Source organism: Trachemys scripta, chromosome 11, assembly GCF_013100865.1.
Source record: "Trachemys scripta elegans isolate TJP31775 chromosome 11, CAS_Tse_1.0, whole genome shotgun sequence".
Taxonomy (NCBI): domain Eukaryota; kingdom Metazoa; phylum Chordata; order Testudines; family Emydidae; genus Trachemys; species Trachemys scripta.
Genome location: NC_048308.1, coordinates 35,719 through 56,874, shown reverse-complemented (window position 1 = coordinate 56,874; position 21,156 = coordinate 35,719). Strand labels below are relative to the sequence as shown.

Below are 21,156 nucleotides of genomic sequence, written 5' to 3'. Positions count from 1 at the left end.
TGCCACCAGTTGTTGCGGATTGTGGGGGAGTTAGGGCCCTGCACCCCTCTTCCCGAGATTTACTGCGACTTTTAACCAGCCAGTAAAGCAGAAGGTTTATTTAAGGACAGGAACACAGTCTCAAGCAGAGCGTGTAGGTACGACCAGACCCCCTCAATTAGGTTCCTTTGGGAGGTTCAGGGAGCTTAGACCCCAGCTTGGGGTTTCCTGCGTTGCACCACCCAGCCCAAACCGAAACTAAACTCCCAGCCCCTTTCGCTGCTCCTTTCCTTTGTTCAGTCTCCCGGGCAGAAGGTGTTAATTTTTCCCACCCCCGTTCCTGGCTCAGGTTACAGCTCAGGTAGCTTCCTTCAAGGAAAGTCCCACATTCCCACTGCAATTCCCCTGCAACATTTCCAGGTCAAATTTGCCCTGCTCCCAGCTTCGTCACAGGCACCACGGGCAGCTCCGTGCTGGCAGGGACCAGGGCAGCGAGGAGGCGCCCCCTGGCTGGCTGGGCCCTGAGCTAAGGGTGGGGCAGGGCAAAGGCTGGGGCTTTGAGGAAGTGGCCCAGGGAACTGAAAGCAGTTGTGTTCTTTTTTTTAAGGGACACAGTGGCGTGTATCTGCTATTCTTAGGGTCCCTGGGCCTGGCTCCCCCCCCATAGGCCACTCAGTGAAGTGACCTACAATTGGGCAGCGATTAACCCCTCCCAGAAGGGGTCTGAACTCCTTAGGGCCCAGCTGAAGAGTGGGGCCAGACTAGACCAGGAGGGTGACACTTGGGTGTCCAGCCTGATACCGGGGCGGGGACATACCTGACCAGAAGGGGGCGCTTGTGAGAGATGGATGCCAGGCCATTACACTGACTGGATTTGTCATTGTCTCCTCAAATGCTCCATTGCTATGGGGACCTAGCCCTTGGCAGCTCAGTGACACCCACACCTACGTCTCCTGGCCTGCCCTGGGAGCAAACAGCCCCCTTCTGCCCCCTGGGTAACAGCACAGCACATAGGGGAAACTGAGGCACAAACTGAACTCAAAAAATATTCCCGCTTGATGAGGGGTAACCGAGGGCTTCGATCCTTCTACGGCTGTGACCCGGTGGCCAGTTCACGGGAGGGCTGGAGTTGGGCAGGGAGCGAGCAGAGGGCTGCGGCCAGGCACGGCACCTGCACTGCATGCAGCATCCCGGGCATCTACCTCGGGTGACTCCGGCCCCGCCGTGCCTGGGGCCATAGGGCTGAGTCAGGGATGCTGCTAACCGGGGAGCCCAGCAGCTGGCAATCGCAGCCCAGGGCCCCACACAGGTGCCCACCCTCTTGCGGGTACCAAGGTGGGGGAAGGGCCCCTCCAGGAGCTGGCTGGAGGGACTGGGCCTCCAAATGGGGGGCATGAGGGGGCCTGCTCTGCCAGCCAGATGCCCAGGGATCAAGGAGCCCGGGCCCAAACACCGCCCAGCGTGGCACTCGGCCTGGTTGCAAAAGGGAGGAGATGCTGCAGGCTGCGACTGTGGCAGCATCCGTCCCTCCCCGGGTGCAGCCCTGGGCTCCCGCAGTGCTGCGGCTGGGCTCGCTGGAGACCCTGGGAGATGTTGGCAGGAGGTGTGAACTCCAGTGTCCCAGGCACATCCCAGCCGAGGCTGTTCCCTCTGCCCCCCTCCTCACCAGCAGCCTGGAACAATTGCTCTGAGTTGCCTCGTGGTGTGTGTTAACTCTGAACCCTAATGATGATGACCCACCCCCAGCGCTGGAATCTGTGCCACACTGAAACTGTGGGCACGGTGAATACATGGGAGCAGGAAATGGGAGCCAGGCCCAGCCTGGAGCCAGGCCAAACCTCCATGCAGCTGCCGCAGACTCGCCCAGAGGCTGAAGGAGCCGGGAATGTCGGTGGCGTTGAGGCTGCGGCACGTCCTGGAGGAGCAGGGGGTCTGGGGGGTCCGCCATGCTGCCGGGGAACCGCCAAGGGGCTGTTTATGAGCTGGGCCGTAGCACAGGTGCCAGGGAGCCGTGACGCTGGCTCCCCCTCCAGGCGCCAGGACGCGGACGGAGTTTGTTTTCGAAGCAGATGATCTGACAGCGACTTGGCCACGGGGTCTGCGCTGCGGAGCTGCCAGGCCGTGGGGGGAGGGGGGGACGCGGGGTGCAGGGTTGGGGATCCCCAGAGACGGGGCCCTTGGGGAGGCGCCTGCTCCAGCACAGAGACCCGGGGGGGAGGGTCAGAGCCCATGGGGGCCAGCGGCCGGGGGAGGGGGAGAGCTGTGGGATGACAGCAGAGAGCAGACGCTCACCCCGCGGTGACGCAGCCAATGTGTTCCCACCGACCGGGTGCGGCCGCTATTTATAGCAGGGTTACTAACAGGGCGAGTGCTTGGGGGGTGAGGAGGGGGGCCTGGCAGCAGGTGGCTGTGACAGTGCAGCCCATCTCCAGCAGGTGGCAGTGTGGCACGCTGAAACTCCCGACCTGCAGCCTCCTGCTAGTCCAGCCCTGGGCTCCTCCCCCCAGCTCTGCCGGTGCCCCTCACTCCCGACCCGCAGCCCCTGCTAGCCCGGCCCTGGGCTCCCCCTGTGACGGCGTGGTAATTTTCTGTAATATTTTGTATGACTAGTGTGTGTGCCTCAGTTTCCCCTCTATGCTGCAATGTTAACTAGGTGGCGGGAACAGGTTGTTGATGTTCTGCAGAGTCCCAGGGAGACAGGTGTGCCGAATGCCCAGCTGTGTGGGGCCTGGGCCCCAGGTCTGGGGCGAGTCTGAGAAGACAATTTGGCTGAACTGGCCCAGGCTGTGACTTGCTGTTCTCTGGGCTAACCAAGCACTTTCTGCGCAGTGCCAGACGCCCAATAACCCTCTGCTGTCACCCACTGGCTGAGAGTCACTGCAGAGACTGGGTGGGGGTGTTGCTCCCTTTGGGGAGACAAGTCTCAGGTGTCCAACTCAGAGACCGGATAGGGGTTCCTGACTCTAAGGGTCGGTCCCAGGAGGTGGAGAAGCCCAGGGGCTGGAGGTGGAGAAGCCCAGGGACTGGCCCCAGGACCTCATTCCTCAGGTTAATCGCCTCGTTTCTCATGGGAATTGTCTGGCTGCAGCTGCCGGCCCTTGGTTCTTGGTCTGCCCGGCTCCGCTCCACTGAAGAGCCCGGCGCGACCCCGGGGACGGCCCTCGTGCACCGAGCCGCTTCCCAGGCCAGGCGTGATCATCGACTGGCTCCTGCATCGTTCAGCCTGAGAGGGCCCCGCGGTTGTTCCTGGAGCAGATTGTTTAGAACAAGGGCCAGTCTCGATTTAAAACTAGTTGGGGATGGAGAACCCAGCACGGCCCTTGGAAACTTTTCCAAGAGCCCCTGGGACACAGACCCTCCCCCCCCCCCGGCAGAAATAAACTGTTTTGGGGTTTTCCCCAGTTTTAGGCCGAGTGCTTGGAGCCTGGGGGCCATGGACCAGCTGTCCCAGTTCTGTTGGCTGGAGGCCGGGGTGAGTTTCTGATGGTGTTTCAGCGAAGCGATGCCTGGCTCCTCTAGTAAATGCCGTGTAGCCCTGGGCAATGGGGTGTCCACTCCACCCGTGGCAGAGCCGGTGGTCAGCACGATGAACGGCAGCGAGGTGGGAGCTCGAGCAGGGGGTGACGCCGGGCAGAGGGTCTCTGGGCTGGAACCCGGAGCAGAGGGCAGGCTGGGTTCCCCCCCAGCCGCTGGAAAAGGCACAGACGGACAGCGGACCAGACGACTGCCTGGGGCAGTCGCCCAGTGGGTCTCTGACACCCTGGAAGGGGAGGACTAGAGTGACCTGGCTGGTGGGACGAACCATGAAGAGGGACCAACCGAGTGCAGAGAGAGACCATGGCGAGCGACCGGAGGAGGGGGCCTCGGAGCAGCCGAGAGCTAATCCCCAGATGAGACACAAGGGGGCGCCCCAGCGGGGAGCAGAAAGCCCGATACCCCCAGTGAGCCGGTGCCGCAGAGAGGGGTGGCGCGGGGTGGCATCGGGCACAGGCTCTGAGCTGGGGGCTGACCCTGCCTGCTGGAGCAGGGCGAGGGGAGAGGGAGTGTGGATGGGGTGACGTGCCAGGAACGCTCCCCTAGAGCCCCTCCGGGGGACGGTCCAGGGGCTGTGTCCTGCTGCGGAGTCGAGGGCGTCCCAGGCTGATGGGCCGCAAGTGGGGAGAACAGTGGGGTGTGGAGCCCTGTGGGCACTTGGCTTTGCTTTCCCGGCAGAGCCTTGGAGTGGAGACGAAGCCGCTTGTGCTCTGGGGTCGGGGACGTGGCCTCAGCCTGGCCGATGGGTATCGGAACACGGCAGCCCCCCGGAAGGGCTGGAGATGCTGGAGGGGCCCCCAGAGGAGGAGGAGACCCCAGGAGGGTAGGGGAGTCGGCAGCTGTTAGCTGCAGCCTCTGCCACTCAGTAGAAAATTGACCTCTCCCCCCCCCCCTCCAGAGCTCTCCTGCTGGCTGGTTTCCTTCCTCCCAGACACCCTCTGGAGCCTGGCCCCGGGCTCATTGCAGAGACCCACCAGCTCATCTCCCCTGCAGCAGGCTAACACCACGCTGCCCACAGCCCCTCTCGGATAGGGTGACCAGACGTCCTGATTTTATAGGGACAGTCCCGATTTTTGGGTCTTTTTCTTATATAGACTCCTATTACCCCCCCATCCCCGCCCCGATTTTTCACACTTGCTGTCTGGTCACCCCACTCTCGGACCTGGGGGAGCAGTTTCAAAGCAGGGTTCAAAAGGGACACGTTTGTGATTCGCCCACCTTGTGTAGAAACTCGACCTAGCTCCCTGTCAGCTGCGGAGGGTAAGACAGGCCCCAGCGAGGTTACTGATGTACAGGAGCGATTCCTCGATACCATCGGATCTCAGCGCTCCCACACCAGCTCGACCGAAATGAACAATCCTGAAACCAATCGGGGAGGTGCTGCATTGTTGTTGTGGAAAGGGGGCGGGGGGGGGGGGGGTGAACTGGCCATAGAATACTCTGCTATCGCGGTTTGCCTCGGCGGATGCACCCTGGCAATGCCCGTGGGATGGGAGCGGATCTGGTTTGTATCGAATCTGGATTTTGCAGTTGGAAAAACGCACTTTCTCCAAGCAAAGGAAATCGAACCTGAAAACTGCTTCGTCCACTCGAATGCAAGGCTGATAGAACTGCAGCAAGAGGAGAAGCTCTAGATAATTCTTTGTTTCTAGTATCAGGGGGTAGCCGTGTTAGTCTGTATCTACAAAAACAACAAAGAGTCTGGTGGCACCTTAAAGACTAACAGATTTATTTGGGCATAAGCTTTTGTGAGTAAAAACCTCACTTCTTCGGATTCTTTGTTTCTAGGTTTCACATGTATATTTTCATGTCATTCTGTTGAGATTTGCCACATAATGTCAACTCGGGGGTCTAGAGACCCTCGTCCTGCACAAAATGTGACACACATCACCATGTCCTGGACCTTCCGACACCTTCTTCATCAGCCCCTCTGAACTTGGAAGCCTGCGTCTCGAGGGAAGCTTCAAAGCCCGACGTGGTGGATCCAGCGTACGAATCATTTTGTGATTTCAGTTCATTCGTTTGCTCGTAATGTTACTGAATTGCGAATCTGATAGTTATTGATCATAACTTCCTGGTTCAGGTGCCACAACTGCTGCTTTGGTGTCATGCTCACAAACAGAAAGAAACAGGAACGATGTCAAACCTCAGCAAAAATTGCCCAGTTTGCTCTGATCCCTGAGTTGCATCTGACAGAAGCTTGAGAGATCACAAGCTCCAAGAACCCAGCTCTCACTCCCAGTAATTATTCAGAAATTATCATGAAACTACTTCTGTTTACTGCAGGCCAATGTCCAAAATCCAAGGCTGCGCTGCAAACCATCCCGAAAATGGCAAAGCACACACCTGCTGCAATTCAGAGTGAAATCGCTGCTGGGAGGAAGGTGGTCTGAAAAGATAGAGCTGAAGATATTCAAGTTCTTCTGCCTGAAACGTGACACTCCAAGGGATGCTGTGAGTGTCCTAAATTCGTCCCGTCTCCCTCTCCTCTGTTGGTGGCAAAGCCAAGGAGAGACGTATGGAGTAGCCCAGTTGCAAGGTCTCACTGCTGAAGATATTACACAACTCATTCTGAAAGACCTCCACAAACTGGGTCTTGACCCTCAAACTACTTTGTGTTCTTGCTTGATGCCAAAGTTCTGCCAGGGGGGTGCTAAGGGGGCGGGTGGGGTACAGATGCTTCTACCAAAGAAATGAAACAAACAAATACCTTCCACACACTGCTTGAATCACCAGTTGCCAGGTGGTTACCCATGTGTGAGAAGAGGTTGGCAGAGTCAGGGCTGTGCGCTCTCAAATTGTAAGTCTCTACGCAACTTTTTGTGCAGGCGTGAAGTGACTGTATGGTACAAAGGCCAGCACCTGCAAAGACTTGGGTGGACTGGAAATAACCCTCAGTAATTGGGAAGAGAGTCCGAGGATTCTGTCGGGCTCTGTGAATGGGTCTGGCGACCCGGCTGTGGAAGCAAGAGGGCTGTTGGAAGTTACAGACTCATCCAAATTCTTGCTCTTCGCTGACGTTCTGAGAATGCCTTGGAAAGTTTTTGCTCCTGTGAACAATTCCCTTCCCAAGGAACTAACGTGCCTGGCTAATGGAGTGAATTGAAGACTGTTGTCTGTGGAGAACTTCCCGACCACAGGGAGATGTTGGAAGACTTTTCTCTGAGGTTTCATCCAAGCCCCTGTTTTGAAAGATGCATGTGCCAAAGCATCAACATTAAGACGTGCCTGTGCCACTGAGCCTCCTGTGTTCACCCCCCACCCTTCTTGTAGTAAAGTGCCTTGTGGGGCATTGCTTGAAACTAACGACTCCCTGATCACTGGTGTTGGGGAGCGATGGATGCACGCTGGGATGCTGTGGCCACTTATATCACTGTTGTTAGCACTGCTACACCATTTCCATCAATCTCATCCCAAGTGTCAATGGAAACGTTACAATCCATCCTGGGCAATTACCCGGGTGAAATCCACGCAGCAGAAGTTCTGGCTGTAGACATGTGTCTCCAGCCGGCATTTTGTTCCTGGATAACGCCCCTGGATGGGTTTACAGCAGGGTCAGACAGCTGTGTGTTCATGGCCCATCAAGGACACTCGGTTCACAACGGGCCGTTGAAGAAACTCACCCCGCCCAGTAAGCCTTTCCAGCAGCTGGGACCCCGTGTGTGGGGCTGGGAGGGGAGCCCCAGGTGCGGGTCAGAAACTGAGACCCCACGTGTGGGGCAGGGAGGGGAGCCCTGGGCGTGGGGTGATGTGACAAAGTGGGGGATTGTCTTGCTTTTTTCCTTGTTTTTCCAATGGTTTGCATGTAGGGTGACCAGACAGCAAGTGTGAAAAATCGGGACAGTGGGTGGGGGGTAATAGGAGCCCATGTAAGAAAAAGACGCCAAACCAGGACTGTCCCTATAAAATCAGGACATCTGGTCACCCTATTTGCATGCAGAGGGGGTGGGACTCAGTGTCCCTGGGCGTTACAGGTTTAACGAGGGGAGGGGAGAGGGAGTTTGTGGTTACAGAGGACCGGAGAGGGAACTTGGGACCCCAGCCAATGGCCTGGAGGGGGAACACCCCGACCTGGAGGCCCAGCTCAGGAGTCACAGCCGGTTCTGGCCAGTGGGAGGACAATGGGCTGCGGGGAGAGGACCCCGGTGACCTGACCAGCCGGGTCCAGCCAGAGGGGCCAGAGGACAGAAGAGGGGAGAGGAGGCCCAGGAGACCCGGTTTATGACCCTGTTTCCCTGGAGAGAAGACAATGGACAGAGGGGGCTTGAGGCTGGAGGTATCAGAAGCCCAGCTGGGAGCAGGGGGGCTCTGGGCTGGAGAGGGGGAGCAGGCAGAGCCCACCTGGATGCAGAGAGACTGGGATGTGCTGGGCTGAGGGAGGCCAGGCCTGAGGCCCTGAGAGTTTCCTGTGCTGGGTTCAACGCTCAATAAACCCTCCTGTTTTACGCTGGCTGAGAGTCGCTCCGGGCTAGAGAACAGGGTGGGGGTTTGGGGGGCATCGTCCCCTTCGGGGGTGGAGGCCCCGGGGGTCCAGAGCGAGGGGACTCCCTGAGGGGGCCCATGGCAGAGACAGACGTGCTAAGGCTCAGAGAGGTGCGGCTCCAGGAGGTGGAGGGGCCTGACCCCGAGAGAGAGTGGACCCCCGAGAAGGGCTGTCTCACTGAGAGGGGCACCCCCCACGGACTGCACGGGGCCAAGAGTGGGCACAATCTGTGAGTCCATGACAGGCAGCAGCCAGGACACCCTATGCGGGGCTGGGACCCCATGTGTGGGGCCTGTAGCAGAGCCCCAGGCACGGTGCTGGGGCCCTGCATGTGGGACTGGGAGCGGAGCCCTGGGCGTGGGGCCAGCAGCCGGGACCTCGCGTTGGGGGCCAGAAGCAGAGCCCCAGGCGTGGAGCGGGGACCCCGCATGCAGAGCTGGGAGCAGAGCCCTGCGTAAAACCTGGGGGTACGGCAGCACCCCCACACCCTTCGTTCCCGCGCCTATGGGGGCTGAACCTCAAGTGATAATCATCGGAGTGTCCAACGTTGCTGTACTATACGAGTGCACCGCGGGAGGTCTGAACGCTAACGACACACGGAGATTCACAACGATATGAAACCCCAGGATCAACGCTCTGAGAGGCACTGGGGATCCTCGCTGATACGCGGCTGCCCAGGCAGGGGCCGGCACAGCGCTCTACCTGGCTCCGAGGGCAAAGAAACACGGTGGAATCAACCAAAGGGATCCCCATTGGCACAGAAACCATCCAGGGGATGGGCAGCCGCTGGGCCGGGGTCACCTGCCTCTTGAAACGAAGTCATTGAACTTTAGACGATACAAGCAAAGAGAGAAGCCGTCTCTGGCCCCCATCACGGGACAGACACAAGGGCACAGAGCTCTTGTGAGCTGAGAAAACTGGGTCCTGCAGCCAAGGGGCTGTGTGTGTTGAGGAAGGTCCGGGTTGGCAGGAGAGCGACAGGAGAGAAACCATTGGGAACAAAGCCTGTATCTTGCTAGATGACGTTTTAGACTTTTAGAAGCGTTTGCTTTGCTTTGTTTTACTTATCAGAGGGGGAGCCGTGTTAGTCTGAATCTGTAAAAAGCGACAGAGGGTCCTGTGGCACCTTTAAGACTAACAGAAGTATTGGGAGCATAAGCTTTCTTGCATCTGAAGAAGTGAGGTTCTTACCCATGAAAGCTTATGCTCCCAATACTTCTTTTGTTTTACTTGTAACTCTTTCTAGTGTCACCCCTTACACTTGAACTTACTCCTGTGTCTACTTTGTTAATACATTGATTTTGTTTTTCCGTGCGCCGGCGCAGTGCGTGGGAAGGGTCGGGTGTTTCCAGCCCAGGGCAGTCACTGAGCCGTGCTGTGCGTTTGTGTCTCTAAAGGAACAAGGTATTTCTCTGAGCTGCCCGGGAGGGGCTGGACCTCGCAGAGCTCCCAGGGCGGAGAAAGCTGGGGACTGGGAGTGTGTGGGGGTCACCCTGCTGGCAGTAACCCCGGCTGGCGGAAGCCAGAATGGGGCTGAGGACAGGCTGCTGGCCCACGGCTGGAGCTACCCACACTCACTCCAGGTGTGCCCTGCGTGCTGGCAGACGGGTGGTGAGTGACCCGGGCGGGGAGCTACAACAGCAAAGCGTTGTGAGTCAGCCGGGGTCACAGGGCAGGTGGTGACACCCCCCGGTCTGGATGGCACCGCGATTGGACTGTGACCGTGCCACCAAACTGAGGTCTTGCCCCAAAACGTTCCAGATGCCCTAGTCACGGGGCACTTCTCAGGATCCCCAAATGCAAATGAACCCCAAAGGTCCCAGATTGACCATGAATTGATTGACGAACGCAGTGGTGAGTTACAAGGCGATTTTTGGAGAAAAGCTCCAAGTTATCAGCAATCCACCCACCGGCTCTCCGGGCGCCCTGGTCCCGGGCTGGCTGCAGGCTTCGAGGGACTCGCTTGGCTTAGAGATTGGGAAGGGGAAAGTTCAAAGTTTGGCTGGATTTAAACCCCTGCTAAGAGCACTTGCAAAGAATTTGAAGAAGTTGTGGGTGACGCCAAGCAATGAACGGAGGCTTTCCCGTGTATTTTGGAAATGTTTATCCTGGTCTTGTTGTTTGGAGCATCAACTGCAGCTTGTGAGAATTCCTTTTCTCTTTGAAAATAATTGTATCACGATGACCAATGCGCATGAGCAAGGAAAGAAAGAGAAACCGGTTTCTCCTCTCATATGTAAATGGTTTGACTTCAGAACTGAACCGGGTGGGCTTTGGGCAAGAATTCAGAGGCTATTATCCAAGAAGACGTAATCTTCAGTTCAGCGACCAGTCTTTGTTATGCAGCACATTCAGGGTAAAATCGATACTTCTATATTTCTGAATCTTTGAATGTGACCGAGCAGGGAGCGGGCGGATTGACCTGGGGATGGCGCAGGGGAGTTTTACTGGGACTGTCTGCATGGGGGATGGGAGAGCAGGGGGTGACTTCACTTGAGGGATGGTACCTGAGCCGGTAACCTGAGCTCAGGAGGGGGGTGGGGCCAGGTGACACCTTTGCCCGGGAAACTGGACAAAGGCTGGAGGGGGGGCTGGGTAAGACAGCTGGAGGGGGGTTTCAGTTTGGAGCTGGCTGGGGAAACGGAGGGAGCCCCAGGGCTGGGGTCTAAGCTCCCTACCCCCCAAGATGGACCTGACAGAGGGGGTCCTGTTGTCTGTACCTACGAGCTCTGGTTTGTGTGGATTGCCATGGGCACGCAGGGGTGAAAGAAAATGCCGGCCTGTTATTTACCAGGCTGCATGTGGCAATAGACTATATTGGTAAGGGATGCAAGGAGAGTATGGGTCACGCTGCAAACTGCAGACACACACACACACACAAATTAATCAATTTAAAGTTTTATTGGGGATAATTACAGGGGTAAGGGAGCAGCGTTTGATTAGCTAATAGAGTTAACGAAACTTAAAACACACAATGACTAAAATATCTACTAACAATATTTATAAACAAAGATGCAGCATTTAGTAATAACTGATACTTACAAATACAAACCAACGCATAACGCCCGGCAAACGTAGACACTCTGTTTGACACACGTGAGCTGAGAGAGAGGCTTCGAGGTGATCAGCTCGGTTACGGGTGTACACAGGATACACAGGATTCGTTTTTCTTTCTCCTCTCCCTGCCTGCACATGGCAGGCAGCCCATAAAGTACCAACTGTGACATCATAGAAGTGTCATAGGGGACGGGGCCCAAAACCTGTCTGTGTTCGTTTCTGATTGGCACAAGCAAAGTTTACACCAAGTAGGGGAGCAGGTGCCTCAAAGTCTGGCTTCGCCCCCAAAAGGTGAGGAAATGCATATTGGTTTAGAATGTGTGCAACGCTGAATGACAAAAGAAGAGGCCAGGGCAATACCGATATGGGCAAGTTTTACAGGATGCAGACAGGAACTCATCTCAACAGTTTGGACTGTGTTCCTGTGTGACGTTATTGATATAATCTGGGACCATATAGATCATTGTTGCAACCAAGGTCCTGTAGTGGCACCAAATCTTGTATAAAGGGGGTCAAATGAGGTGTCTAAGACGAGGTTATGGTTTGCTGGTTAGGATTATGCTGTCTATATGTGTGTATCAATTTTGTAGTTGAAGTTAGGAATATGGGCTCTAGACTGTCTGTATTTCAAACGTATGCTATGCTGCTGGGTGACATCCCAGACAAACTGGTGTTAGCTCTGCCTAGCCTGCTGGATGGCCCATTAAGGACCATCAGCTATACAATGGACCCATTGAGAGAAGGCAAATATGCCTTGAGATTCAGCAAAGTATGCAGGGACTGGCCCATGTGACTCCAGACTCCATTTTGCTGTAATTTTCCACAGTAAGAACAAAGAGATGTACTTACACCTGGAAAAGACTATATAAGGCTGCAAAAAGAACAGGAGTACTTGTGGCACCTTATATATACATATATATATGTTCCATTCTATATGCATCTGAAGAAGTGGGCTGTAGTCCACGAAAGCTTATGCTCTAATAAATGTGTTAGTCTCTAAGGTGCCACAAGTACTCCTGTTCTTTTTGCGGATACAGACTAACACGGCTTCTACTCTGAAACCTATAAAAGGCTGATGCCTCATCTCCATTTTGTCTTCAATCCTGCTTCTTGCCTCTGGAGGAACTTTGCTACAAACTGAAGCTCTGAACAAAGGACTGAATGACCCATCCCAGCGGGGGATGTTCCAGAGACTTGATTTGAACCTGCAGTTTATTCCATCACTGCTACAAGCCTGAACCAAGAACTTTGCCATTACTGTATGGAATTGATTCCATGTAACCAATTCTAGCTCTCATCTCTATCTTTTTCTTTATGAATAAACCTTTAGATTTTAGATTCTAAAGGATTGGCAACAGCGTGATTTGTGGGTAAGATCTGATTTGTATATTGACCTGGGTCTGGGGCTTGGTCCTTTGGGATGGTGTGACGGAGCAGGGAGCGGGCAGATTTGACCTGGGAATGTTGCAGGGGGGTTGCATTGGGGACGGGGGACTTCCCTTGAAGGAAGCTACCTGAGCTGTAACCTGAGCCAGGAGGGGGGTGGGAGAAGTGACACCTTTTCCCCGGGAGACTGGACAAAGGAGAGGAGGAGCACAGGGGAGAGGGGAGAGAGCTGCTGGAGGAGTTTTTAGTTTCAGTTTGGGCCGGGTGGTGCAACGCAGGGAACCCCAAGCTGGTCTAAGCTCCCTGAACCCCCCAGAGGACTTGATTGGGGGGTTCTGGTTGCACCTACACGCTCTGCTTGGGACTGTGTTCCTGTCATCTAATAAACCTTCTGTTTTACTGGCTGGCGGAGAGTCACGGTGAATCTCAGGAAGAGGGGTGCAGGGCCTTGACTCCCCCACACTCCGTGACAGATGGAGAGAACCTTTTTTCTTTTACTGGGGTATTGGTTTTCATAACCATTTGTCCCCATAATGAGTGGCACTGGTGGTAATACTGGGAAACTGGAGTGTCTAAGGGAATTGCTTGTGTGACTTGTGGTTAGTCAGTGGGTTGAGACCAAAGTCCTCTCAATCTGGCTGGTTTGGTTTGCCTTAAAGGTGGAAAAACCCCAGCCTTGGGCTGTAACTGCCCTGTTTTAAGCAATTGGTCCTGAATTTGCACTCTCAGTTGGGTCCTGCCAGAACCAGCATCATTCCATCCTGTCATCTAATAAACCTTCTGTGTTACTGGCTGGCTGAGAGTCCCAGTGAATCACAGGAAGTGGGGGCGCAGGGCCCTGACTCCCCCAAACTCTGTGACATTGAATAATATATAATTCTTGAATGTTCATTATGCTGATCACAGGAACACATTTCTTATCTCATAAAAATAAAGGAAAGAAAAGGCTTCTCACAGAGAACTGCGTCGGTCACCATGCATGAACTTCTGAAGGCAAATACGACGGTCGCTTTTGTCAGTGTCCTAGCTATGGGGTTCTCTCTCGCGCACGCACAAAAAAATGTGCACTTATTTCCAGTCTGAATTTGTCTAGCTTCAACTTCCAGCCTTGGGATCATGTTCGACCTTCCACGGCTGGACTGAAGAGCCCAATGTCCAGTATTCATCCCGTATATATGGGTCCTTACAGCCTGTGACCTTGTCACCCCTTAGCCGTCTCTGTTAAACTAAATGGATTGGGTTCTTGTCTCTATCTAGAGGCAGATTTTCTAATCCTTTAATCCATCTTCTCTGTCTGAACCCGCTTCAGTTTATCAACATCCTTCCTGAACTGTGGGCCCCACAACCGGACGCAGGATTCCAGCAGCGTCACGCCAGTGCCAAGGATGGAGGTAAAAGAACCTCCCTGCTCCTCCTCGAGATTCCCATTTATGCAGCCCAGGATCGCATGAGCCCTTTGAGTCGCACTGGGGGCTCATGTTCAGCTGATTCTCCACCATGACCTCAAAATCTTTTTCAGTCCCTGCTTCCCAGGCAAGAGTCCCCCGCCCTGTATGCACAGCTGGCATTCTCTGCTCCTAGACGCAGACCTCGACATGTGCCTTCCTTCCCAAGCAATCCAGGTCGCTCTGTCCCTATCCTTTACCTGCCCCCGAGTTCTGTGTCTGCTGCAAACTTCCTCAGTGATGACTTTGGGTTTTCTTCCAGGGCACTGATAAAAATGTTAACTAGCGCAGGGCCAAGAACCCATCCCGGTGGGACCCCACGAGAAGCAAACATGTTGAGTGATGATATTCCATTTATAATTACATTTTGAGACCTATTATTTGGCCAGCTCTTAATCCATTTACTGTGGGCCATGTTAATTTTATAGCGTTCTAGCTTTTTAATCAAAATGTCACGCCGTACCAAGCCGAATGCCTTACAAAAGTCAAAGTCCATTACGTCTGTGCAGTTCCCTTTTATCAGCCAGCCTTGTAAGCTCATTGAAGAGTGAAATCAGGTTTGTTTGACAAGACCTATTTCCATAAAACCTGCTTGGGGGAGGGGGTTTGCAGCAGGTAGCGAGGTGCTGGGGCTCTCCCCACAGTCTTTGCAGCTCACACGACTGTTGAAAGCTAATTGGAAGAGCGGAGGCTCGCGCGGGGCTGTGGAGTGTGGGTGCTAATTTCCAGCTTTAATTCCCAGCCCTCGGGGTTTGTCGCTGACTGGGCCGGCATCTGGGAGTGTGGGAACAGTTGACTTTCCAACGCGAAATGCGCACGCACTGGCCGAGACATCGAGGGGAATGAAAAAGCCAAGCCCGACGAACCAGATCATTTGATGGGGTTTTTAAAAGCTCTGGACTTTGGGGCTAATCTCGGCTTCCTGGGCTCTGACTCAGGAGCTGGGCTCTCTGTGGGGTCGCACGCCCCCGGCCGGGGAACTGGCCGATTTGGGGGGAAATGGGGAAAGCTCCCAGGAGTGCTGGGTTTCCCAGCCAGCCCTGCCTGTGCAGTAGGTGTTGGGGTGTGAGGGTCGGCACAGCAGGGCGTCTGGGGCCTGGCCTGGCACTCGTGTTCCCCAGCCGGGCTCTCGCACTGCAGGGAGTGTGCGCTGTCTGTTGTGACGGAGCTGCAGCTGCCTCTCGGAGCCGGCCAGGGGGCTGGGCCGCAGTGGCTCCCTCTCGGCCTGGCGGCTAATATGGAAAGGCCGGGGGCCCTGGCTATCTTTGCAAGTGGAGCTGAGCCGTGCAGGGCCACGCACTCGGCTCTGAGTGGGGGAGCCAGGCCAAGGAATGTGACACATCAGAAGGCAGCTGCTACTTCAGGAGAGGGGGCAGAGACAGCTCGGTTCTGCCGGGCTCCACGGAGCGGGAGGGGGGACGCCAAGGTCGGAGGCCAGAGGGAGCCTGCGGGAGCGGTCGGGGGCGCAGGGAGCCGCGCCCCAGGTAGGCAGAGGAGCAGGTGCTGGGTCACGGAGCGGAGCTGGGGGTTGAGCTCGGCACGGTGCAGCTCCAGGCCTGGCGTGCGGCGTGGGCCCCCTCTGCATGTCTGGCTCCACTGTGCAGGCAGCAACCTGAGACCCAGCCTAAAAATAACCCTGCACTCACCCCCGGAGCTGCGACCTTCGGGGCTTCGTCCGGCTGGGCAGGCACCGAACCGAACGCCACCTGCACCGGGCAGCGGCCTTTCCTCCTCTTGCCCCCTGGCACGTGCCCAGCAGCCGGGGGCAGCCTGTGCGGCAAGAGGGAGAAACGGATCGTGGGGGCTGCCCGGGGGTCCATCTGCAGCTGCCTTGAGTCCAGGGCCCTGGGTACAGGCTCGGCAGGGTGCAGGGCTGCAAGTGGAAACCCAGTGAGGATTGAATTCAGCGGCCACGAGCCATGCGTAGAGCCCAGGTGCAGAGCAAGCCGAGCACGGCTGGGGAGGAGGCCGGGGCGCTGGCATGCACACTGGGGAGGCCCGGAGTGGCCCCTCCAAGTCCCGGCATCCCCCCGAAGCGCGCCAAGGTCACGGCGGTGCCTGAAGCGGGGGCAGCTCGCCCAGCAGCCCCAGTCTTTGTGCGGAAGCTGAAGAACGCGGCCATTGGCCCCGGCTGCGACATTCGGCTGCGAGTGGCTGTGGCTGGGAGCCCCCAGCCCCGCCTGCGCTGGTACAAGAACGGGGCGCAAATCCCCCCGCGGGGAGAGGAGTACGGCACCCTGTGGATCCGGGACAGCAAGCTGGAGGACGCCGGCGTCTACACCTGTGTGGCCCAGAACGAGCAGGGCGAGACCATGACCAGCGCCGTGTTGGCCATCATTGACATGGAAGGTAAGCTAGCAGGGAGCAGGGTCTGAGGCCAAGGCCCTGGGAAGAGGGTGAGCGTGTGTGTACACAGGGGACCCTGCCCGATGCAGCTGCCTCTGGGGTGGGACACAACACCTCTTACCAGCCGCATGGCCACACTGGGTACCCAAGTGGAACTGCTGGAGGCGAGCTTTGCCATGTGAATTTGCACCACAGCCACAGGTCCATAAGCTGCCGGCGATGCCCCGGGAGAGCTCAGAGCACCTGGCGTGGTGGGGATGGAGCAGGTGCCCCGGGGCAGGGCTGAGGCCTGTTGTCATACTGGTGAATGTGGCCCTATGGGGCTGGAGATGAGGGCGCTGGCGTGGTGAAGCCGTGTGGGCGGACTGTGGTTAGAGACTGGGAGAGCCCAGGGGTGGGGGAAGGGGACCTGGGGGGCCAGTGCCAGGAGCTGGAGAGCCAAGCGCTGGGGCAGGAGAGAGAGAGCGAGCGCGGTGCAGCGGTTACTGGGGAAGCCAGCGATGCCAGCCAGACACCTCAGCCCCAATGCACCTTCCAGCTGGCACGACAAGGGGGGTGGGGCCAGCTGAGCCCCACACGGAGCTGCCCCAGTTAAAGCAGCAATGCCCGGGGGGGCCCTTCTGGAAAACGAGCCCCCTCGCCTCCGCCACTGCTGGCCAAGGCCTGCGCACCAAACCCTGATCTGTGAGTCCCAGCCAGGCCGTGCACCTCACGGTGCCCCCCCGACCCTGAGCTACCGGCGCTGGGTGCTATGGGGGGGGGGGTGTTTAACACCCGCATGGGGGCTGAGACAAGTACCAGACAGCAGAGCCCATTGGCCCGAACCAGCATGGGCCATGCCCATTGGTCAGTTACAGTGTGTGGGGGGGGTCACAGGAGTGGGCGGTGCCCATTGGTTAGTTCCAGTGGGGGAGGGGCACACTGCAGTGGGCCGTGCCCATTGGTCAGTTCCAGTGGGGGAGGGGCACACTGCAGTGGGCCGCCCATTGGTCAGTTCCAGTGGGGGAGGGCCACACTGTAGTGGGCCGTGCCCATTGGTCAGTTCCAGTGGGGGCGGGGCTCACTGCAGTGGGCCGTGCCCATTGGTCAGTTCTAGTGGGGTGGGGCACACTGCAGTGGGCCGTGCCCATTGGTCAGCTGCTCACAGTGCCCAGTGTTCCCAGGGGGCACATGGCACCCGTCCCCCCCCCGGGTGTCAGGGAAGCTGGCAGCTGGGGGGCTGCTGGACCCTGTGTGCTGAGATCCCGAGGCACCCGGCCCCTGGTGGTCTGGGGCTGGCAGGGGGTGCGGCTGGCTGAGAAGGGCCCTGGCCTGCCTCCTGCCTGGCTCGGGGATCACGGCGGGACCCTGGTGTCCCTCAGAGTAAGGCCCAGTCCGGCACAGGTAGGCCTGGCACTGCCTGGCGCAGCCCCCTTCCCTGGCAGCTGGCTGCCCCCAGCCTGCCTGGGCCCAGTGCCTTGGCTTTGAGCCAGGTCTGCAGCCGGCGTGAGGAGCAGGACTGGGGCCGTGCCCGCCACGCTGCAGCTGGGAGCCTGGTGAGCACATGGGGCATGGCAGGGTTAGGGGTCGTGCCCCGATGCCTGGTCTCCCCCCCACCCTCCGGTGATTCCTCCAGCGATGGGGGCTGCTGTGGAGACAGGTGGGGGCAGCTTCGGTCTCGCTGACCCCACTGCTGGCACCATGTCAACGTGAAGGGGCAGGATTGTGGAGGGTCCACGTCCCTCAGCCCCAGCGCTGCCTCACGCCCCCATGCCCCTGTCCCAGGCTCCCAGACCCTCCCCGCAGGGTCCCTGACTGCATGTGGGGAATACCCCTGTGCCCGCTGCCTGGGGATCCCGGGGGATTCAGCTCCCAGGGTGGCACAGGCCCTGGCAGTGCTGCCCCTCCCTGGTGGCTCCCTGTGGGGCTGCGCTGGGCCCTGCCTTGGCCTGCCCTGCTGGGCAGGAGCTCAGAGCCCCAGCCTGAGGCGGGCCAGCCTGGGGTGTCCCTGCAGCCAGTGCCTGGCCTCAGGGCAATGGGGCAGGGTCGTGGCTCAGCCGCACAGAGCTCCCTACGGGGAGGGTCGGCCTGCGGGAGGGACATTGCACCCTGGCAGACAGCCATCGGAGGCCTGCTGTGCCCCGAGATGGGCAAAGAGGTGAGGGGTGCCCACCTGGGGCAGGGCTGCAGGGGGCCGGGCTGTGGGGCAGGCGCTGTACTGGAGAGAGGGGACGAGGAAACCGCTTCACACTGTTACGCTGTGGGGCAGGTGGGAGCATGCCTGGCGCTGGGAGGATGGGGGGCACCACGTGCTGCAGGGTTATTCTTAGGGCCCTACCAAATTCACAGCCATGAAAAACGCCTCACAGACCATGAAATCTGGTCTCCCCCCATGAAATCTGTTTTTTTGTGTGCTTCTACCCTGTACTAGACCGATTTCAGGGGGAGACCAGCGTTTCTCAGATTGGGGGCCTGACCCAAAAGGGGGCTGCAGGGGGGTCACAAGGTTCTTGTAGGGGGGTCGCAGTATTGCCACCCTTACTTCTGCGCTGACGTCAGAGCTGGGCAGCCGGAGAGCGGCGGCTGTTGGCCGGGCGCCCAGCTCTGAAGGTGGGGCCCTGCCCGCCGCAGCGCAGAAGTGAGGGTGGCAATACCCCATCCCGTGCCACCCTTACTCCTGCGCTGCTGCTGGCGACGGCTCTGCCTACGGAGCTGGGATCCCGGCCAGCAGCCGCCGCTCTCTGGCTGCCCAGCTCTGAAGGGAGCACCGCCGCCAACCGCAGTGCAGAAGTGAGGGTAGAAGTTTCGCAACCCCCCCTACAATAACCTTGCGACCCCCCCCAACTCCTTTTTGGGTCAGGACCCCACAATTACACAGTGACAGTTCAGATTTAAATAGCTGAAATCGTGAAATTAACGATTTTTAAAATCCTATGGCCGTGTAATTGACCAACATGGACCATGAATTTGGTGGGGCCCCAGTTAGTCTGGATCTAGTGGGGGAGGGGATGACTGTATTGCCTTGGGGAGTCTGACGGGAGGGCGTGTTATACTGGGGGGACTGCAGGGGACCAGGCCCTCCACTGTGTTGTGGGGGGTGAGGGGGCCGTGCGTGGCCTGTGTCGTGGGGGGACCGTGCCGGCAGTGTGGGAGACCGCGCGTGGCCCTGTGTTGTGGGGGGGGGGACGGGGCGCGGTGGGGGGGGGAAGGGGGGGGGACCATGTGGGGCCCTGAGGGGGCTTGTTACTGTGAACTCTGGGGCAGTTGCCTTCGCTCAGGATTGTGAGCCGGTGACCTGGTGAGGTGGCCCTTCGGAGCCACATCTCTGAGGAGCGGAGCAGCCGGGACGCGGGCTTTGAAAGTCATCCTGCCTGGCCGCTCTCCCTGAGAACTGGGCCTGCCGGGCGCCTGCCAGCACGGAGCGACAAGCCATCACAGCAGCTAGGGGGGCCAATCCTGGCTGGACAGAGTCCTGGAGGTTTCATCCCGTGACGTAATCTTTAATTCAAGATTGGTCGTTAATGCCTGAGACTCCCGGGTTGGCAACGTTACAGCAGGTGGCTGCTTCAGAAGGGGGCCCCGGGGCTGCGTGGAGCATGGAGGGGTCTGCGAAGGGCCGGGGGTAGCGAGGGGCCGCAGGCAGGGCGGGGGCTGGCGGAATCCATGGAGCGCTCGGACGCCGAGCTCCTGAGAGGCGCAGGGGCCGGCGGGACGCGTTGCTGCTCGGTGCAATGGCTGGGAGAAGGCGGCAGCAGCCGTGCCCTGCCCGTGCTGGGGGGGGGGGCAGGAGGCTGCGGTGAAGGGAGCTGCGGTAGCCAGTGCGAGTGGTGGCCGTGGTGCCCGTGGGCAGTGGGGAGAGTGGTGGGGGAGGGGAGGAAGGGCTCAGGGGCCAGGCCGATGCCGGTGCTGTTTACTGGAAGAACTGGGGGGGGCTGGTGCTGGGTTGGGGGTTCCTCTCGCCCCCCCTGCTTTCGTCTGCAGGCCCCCCAGCTGACGGAGGCAGAGATGAAGCCACCGGGTGGCAGCCAGGGGGAGATGTAGGGAATGCCCTGACTGGGCAAACGCCCGGAGACGTGCCCCTCTCCGGTGTGTGGCAGGGCTCAGCTGGTGTCTGACTGGGCTGGGTCTGGCCTGGTGAAGGGGGGACCTGATTCTGCCGGCCCTGCGCCGTGGGCACCGCTCACGCCTGGGCACAGCGAGCGTCCCGTGCTCCCAGCTGGGAGATCCGCCCTCGCTCACCCCGGTGCCTTCGACCCGCTCCCCGTCTGGGCTGAATGAGACCAAAGTGGCAGGCAGGAGGCTGGGACCCCCGGTCTCCCCCTGGACTGACTTGGGGGGCTGCCTGGAGAGGGTGGGTGTAGACGGGCCTAGCTCATGGCTCTCGGTATGGGATGCGTGGGCCAGGCTGGCAGGTCCCGCTCAGGGAGCGGCAGCCACCGGGTCCTAGACCTGGGACAGGGCAGGTTACCGGGTCTGCCTTTCCCCGTCTCCTTCCCGGGCTGCAGCGTCAATCCTTGGGGGCAGGGGCCAGGTGGAATACACGTCTCCTCCCAGCCTCCAGAGCCTGGCCCCAGAGCCTGGCCCTCGCCCTTTCCTCGCTGGGCCTGCTCTGCCCCCAGTGACGCACGCCCCAGGGGGCTGTCGGGCCCTTTGCCAGCACCCAGCCCCCGCTCTACAGCGGGCGAGCTGCAGGGCCAGACATTGCCTGAGTGCCAGGGCTCAGTGCCACCTTCTGCGCATGGGCCCTGTTGTGTCCCCCGCCATTACTGCCCCGGGGCCCTGTCCCCCCATTCTCCCCCGGTTACTGCCCAGGGCCCCCCCTCCCCGTTACTGCCCCAGGGCCCTGTCCCCCCATCCCCCCCCGGTTACTGCCCAGGGCCCCCCCTCCACCCTCCCTCCCCGTTACTGCCCCGGGGCCCTGCCCATCAATTACTGCCCAGGGCCCTG

At 58.7% G+C, this 21,156-nt stretch overlaps 1 protein-coding gene across 1 annotated transcript in view; it reads left to right on the top strand.

The window, feature by feature from the left end:
* Positions 1-15,066: 15,066 nt before the first annotated feature.
* The window catches only part of LOC117884942 (striated muscle preferentially expressed protein kinase-like), a gene marked incomplete at its 3' end in the record, with an annotated part of 40,288 nt that continues 34,198 nt past the window's right edge, over positions 15,067-21,156 (top strand). The window contains exon 1 of the mRNA XM_034785995.1: positions 15,067-16,233. Within this exon, the coding sequence (XP_034641886.1) occupies positions 15,804-16,233 (430 nt within the window). The remainder of the gene's footprint in view (positions 16,234-21,156) is intronic.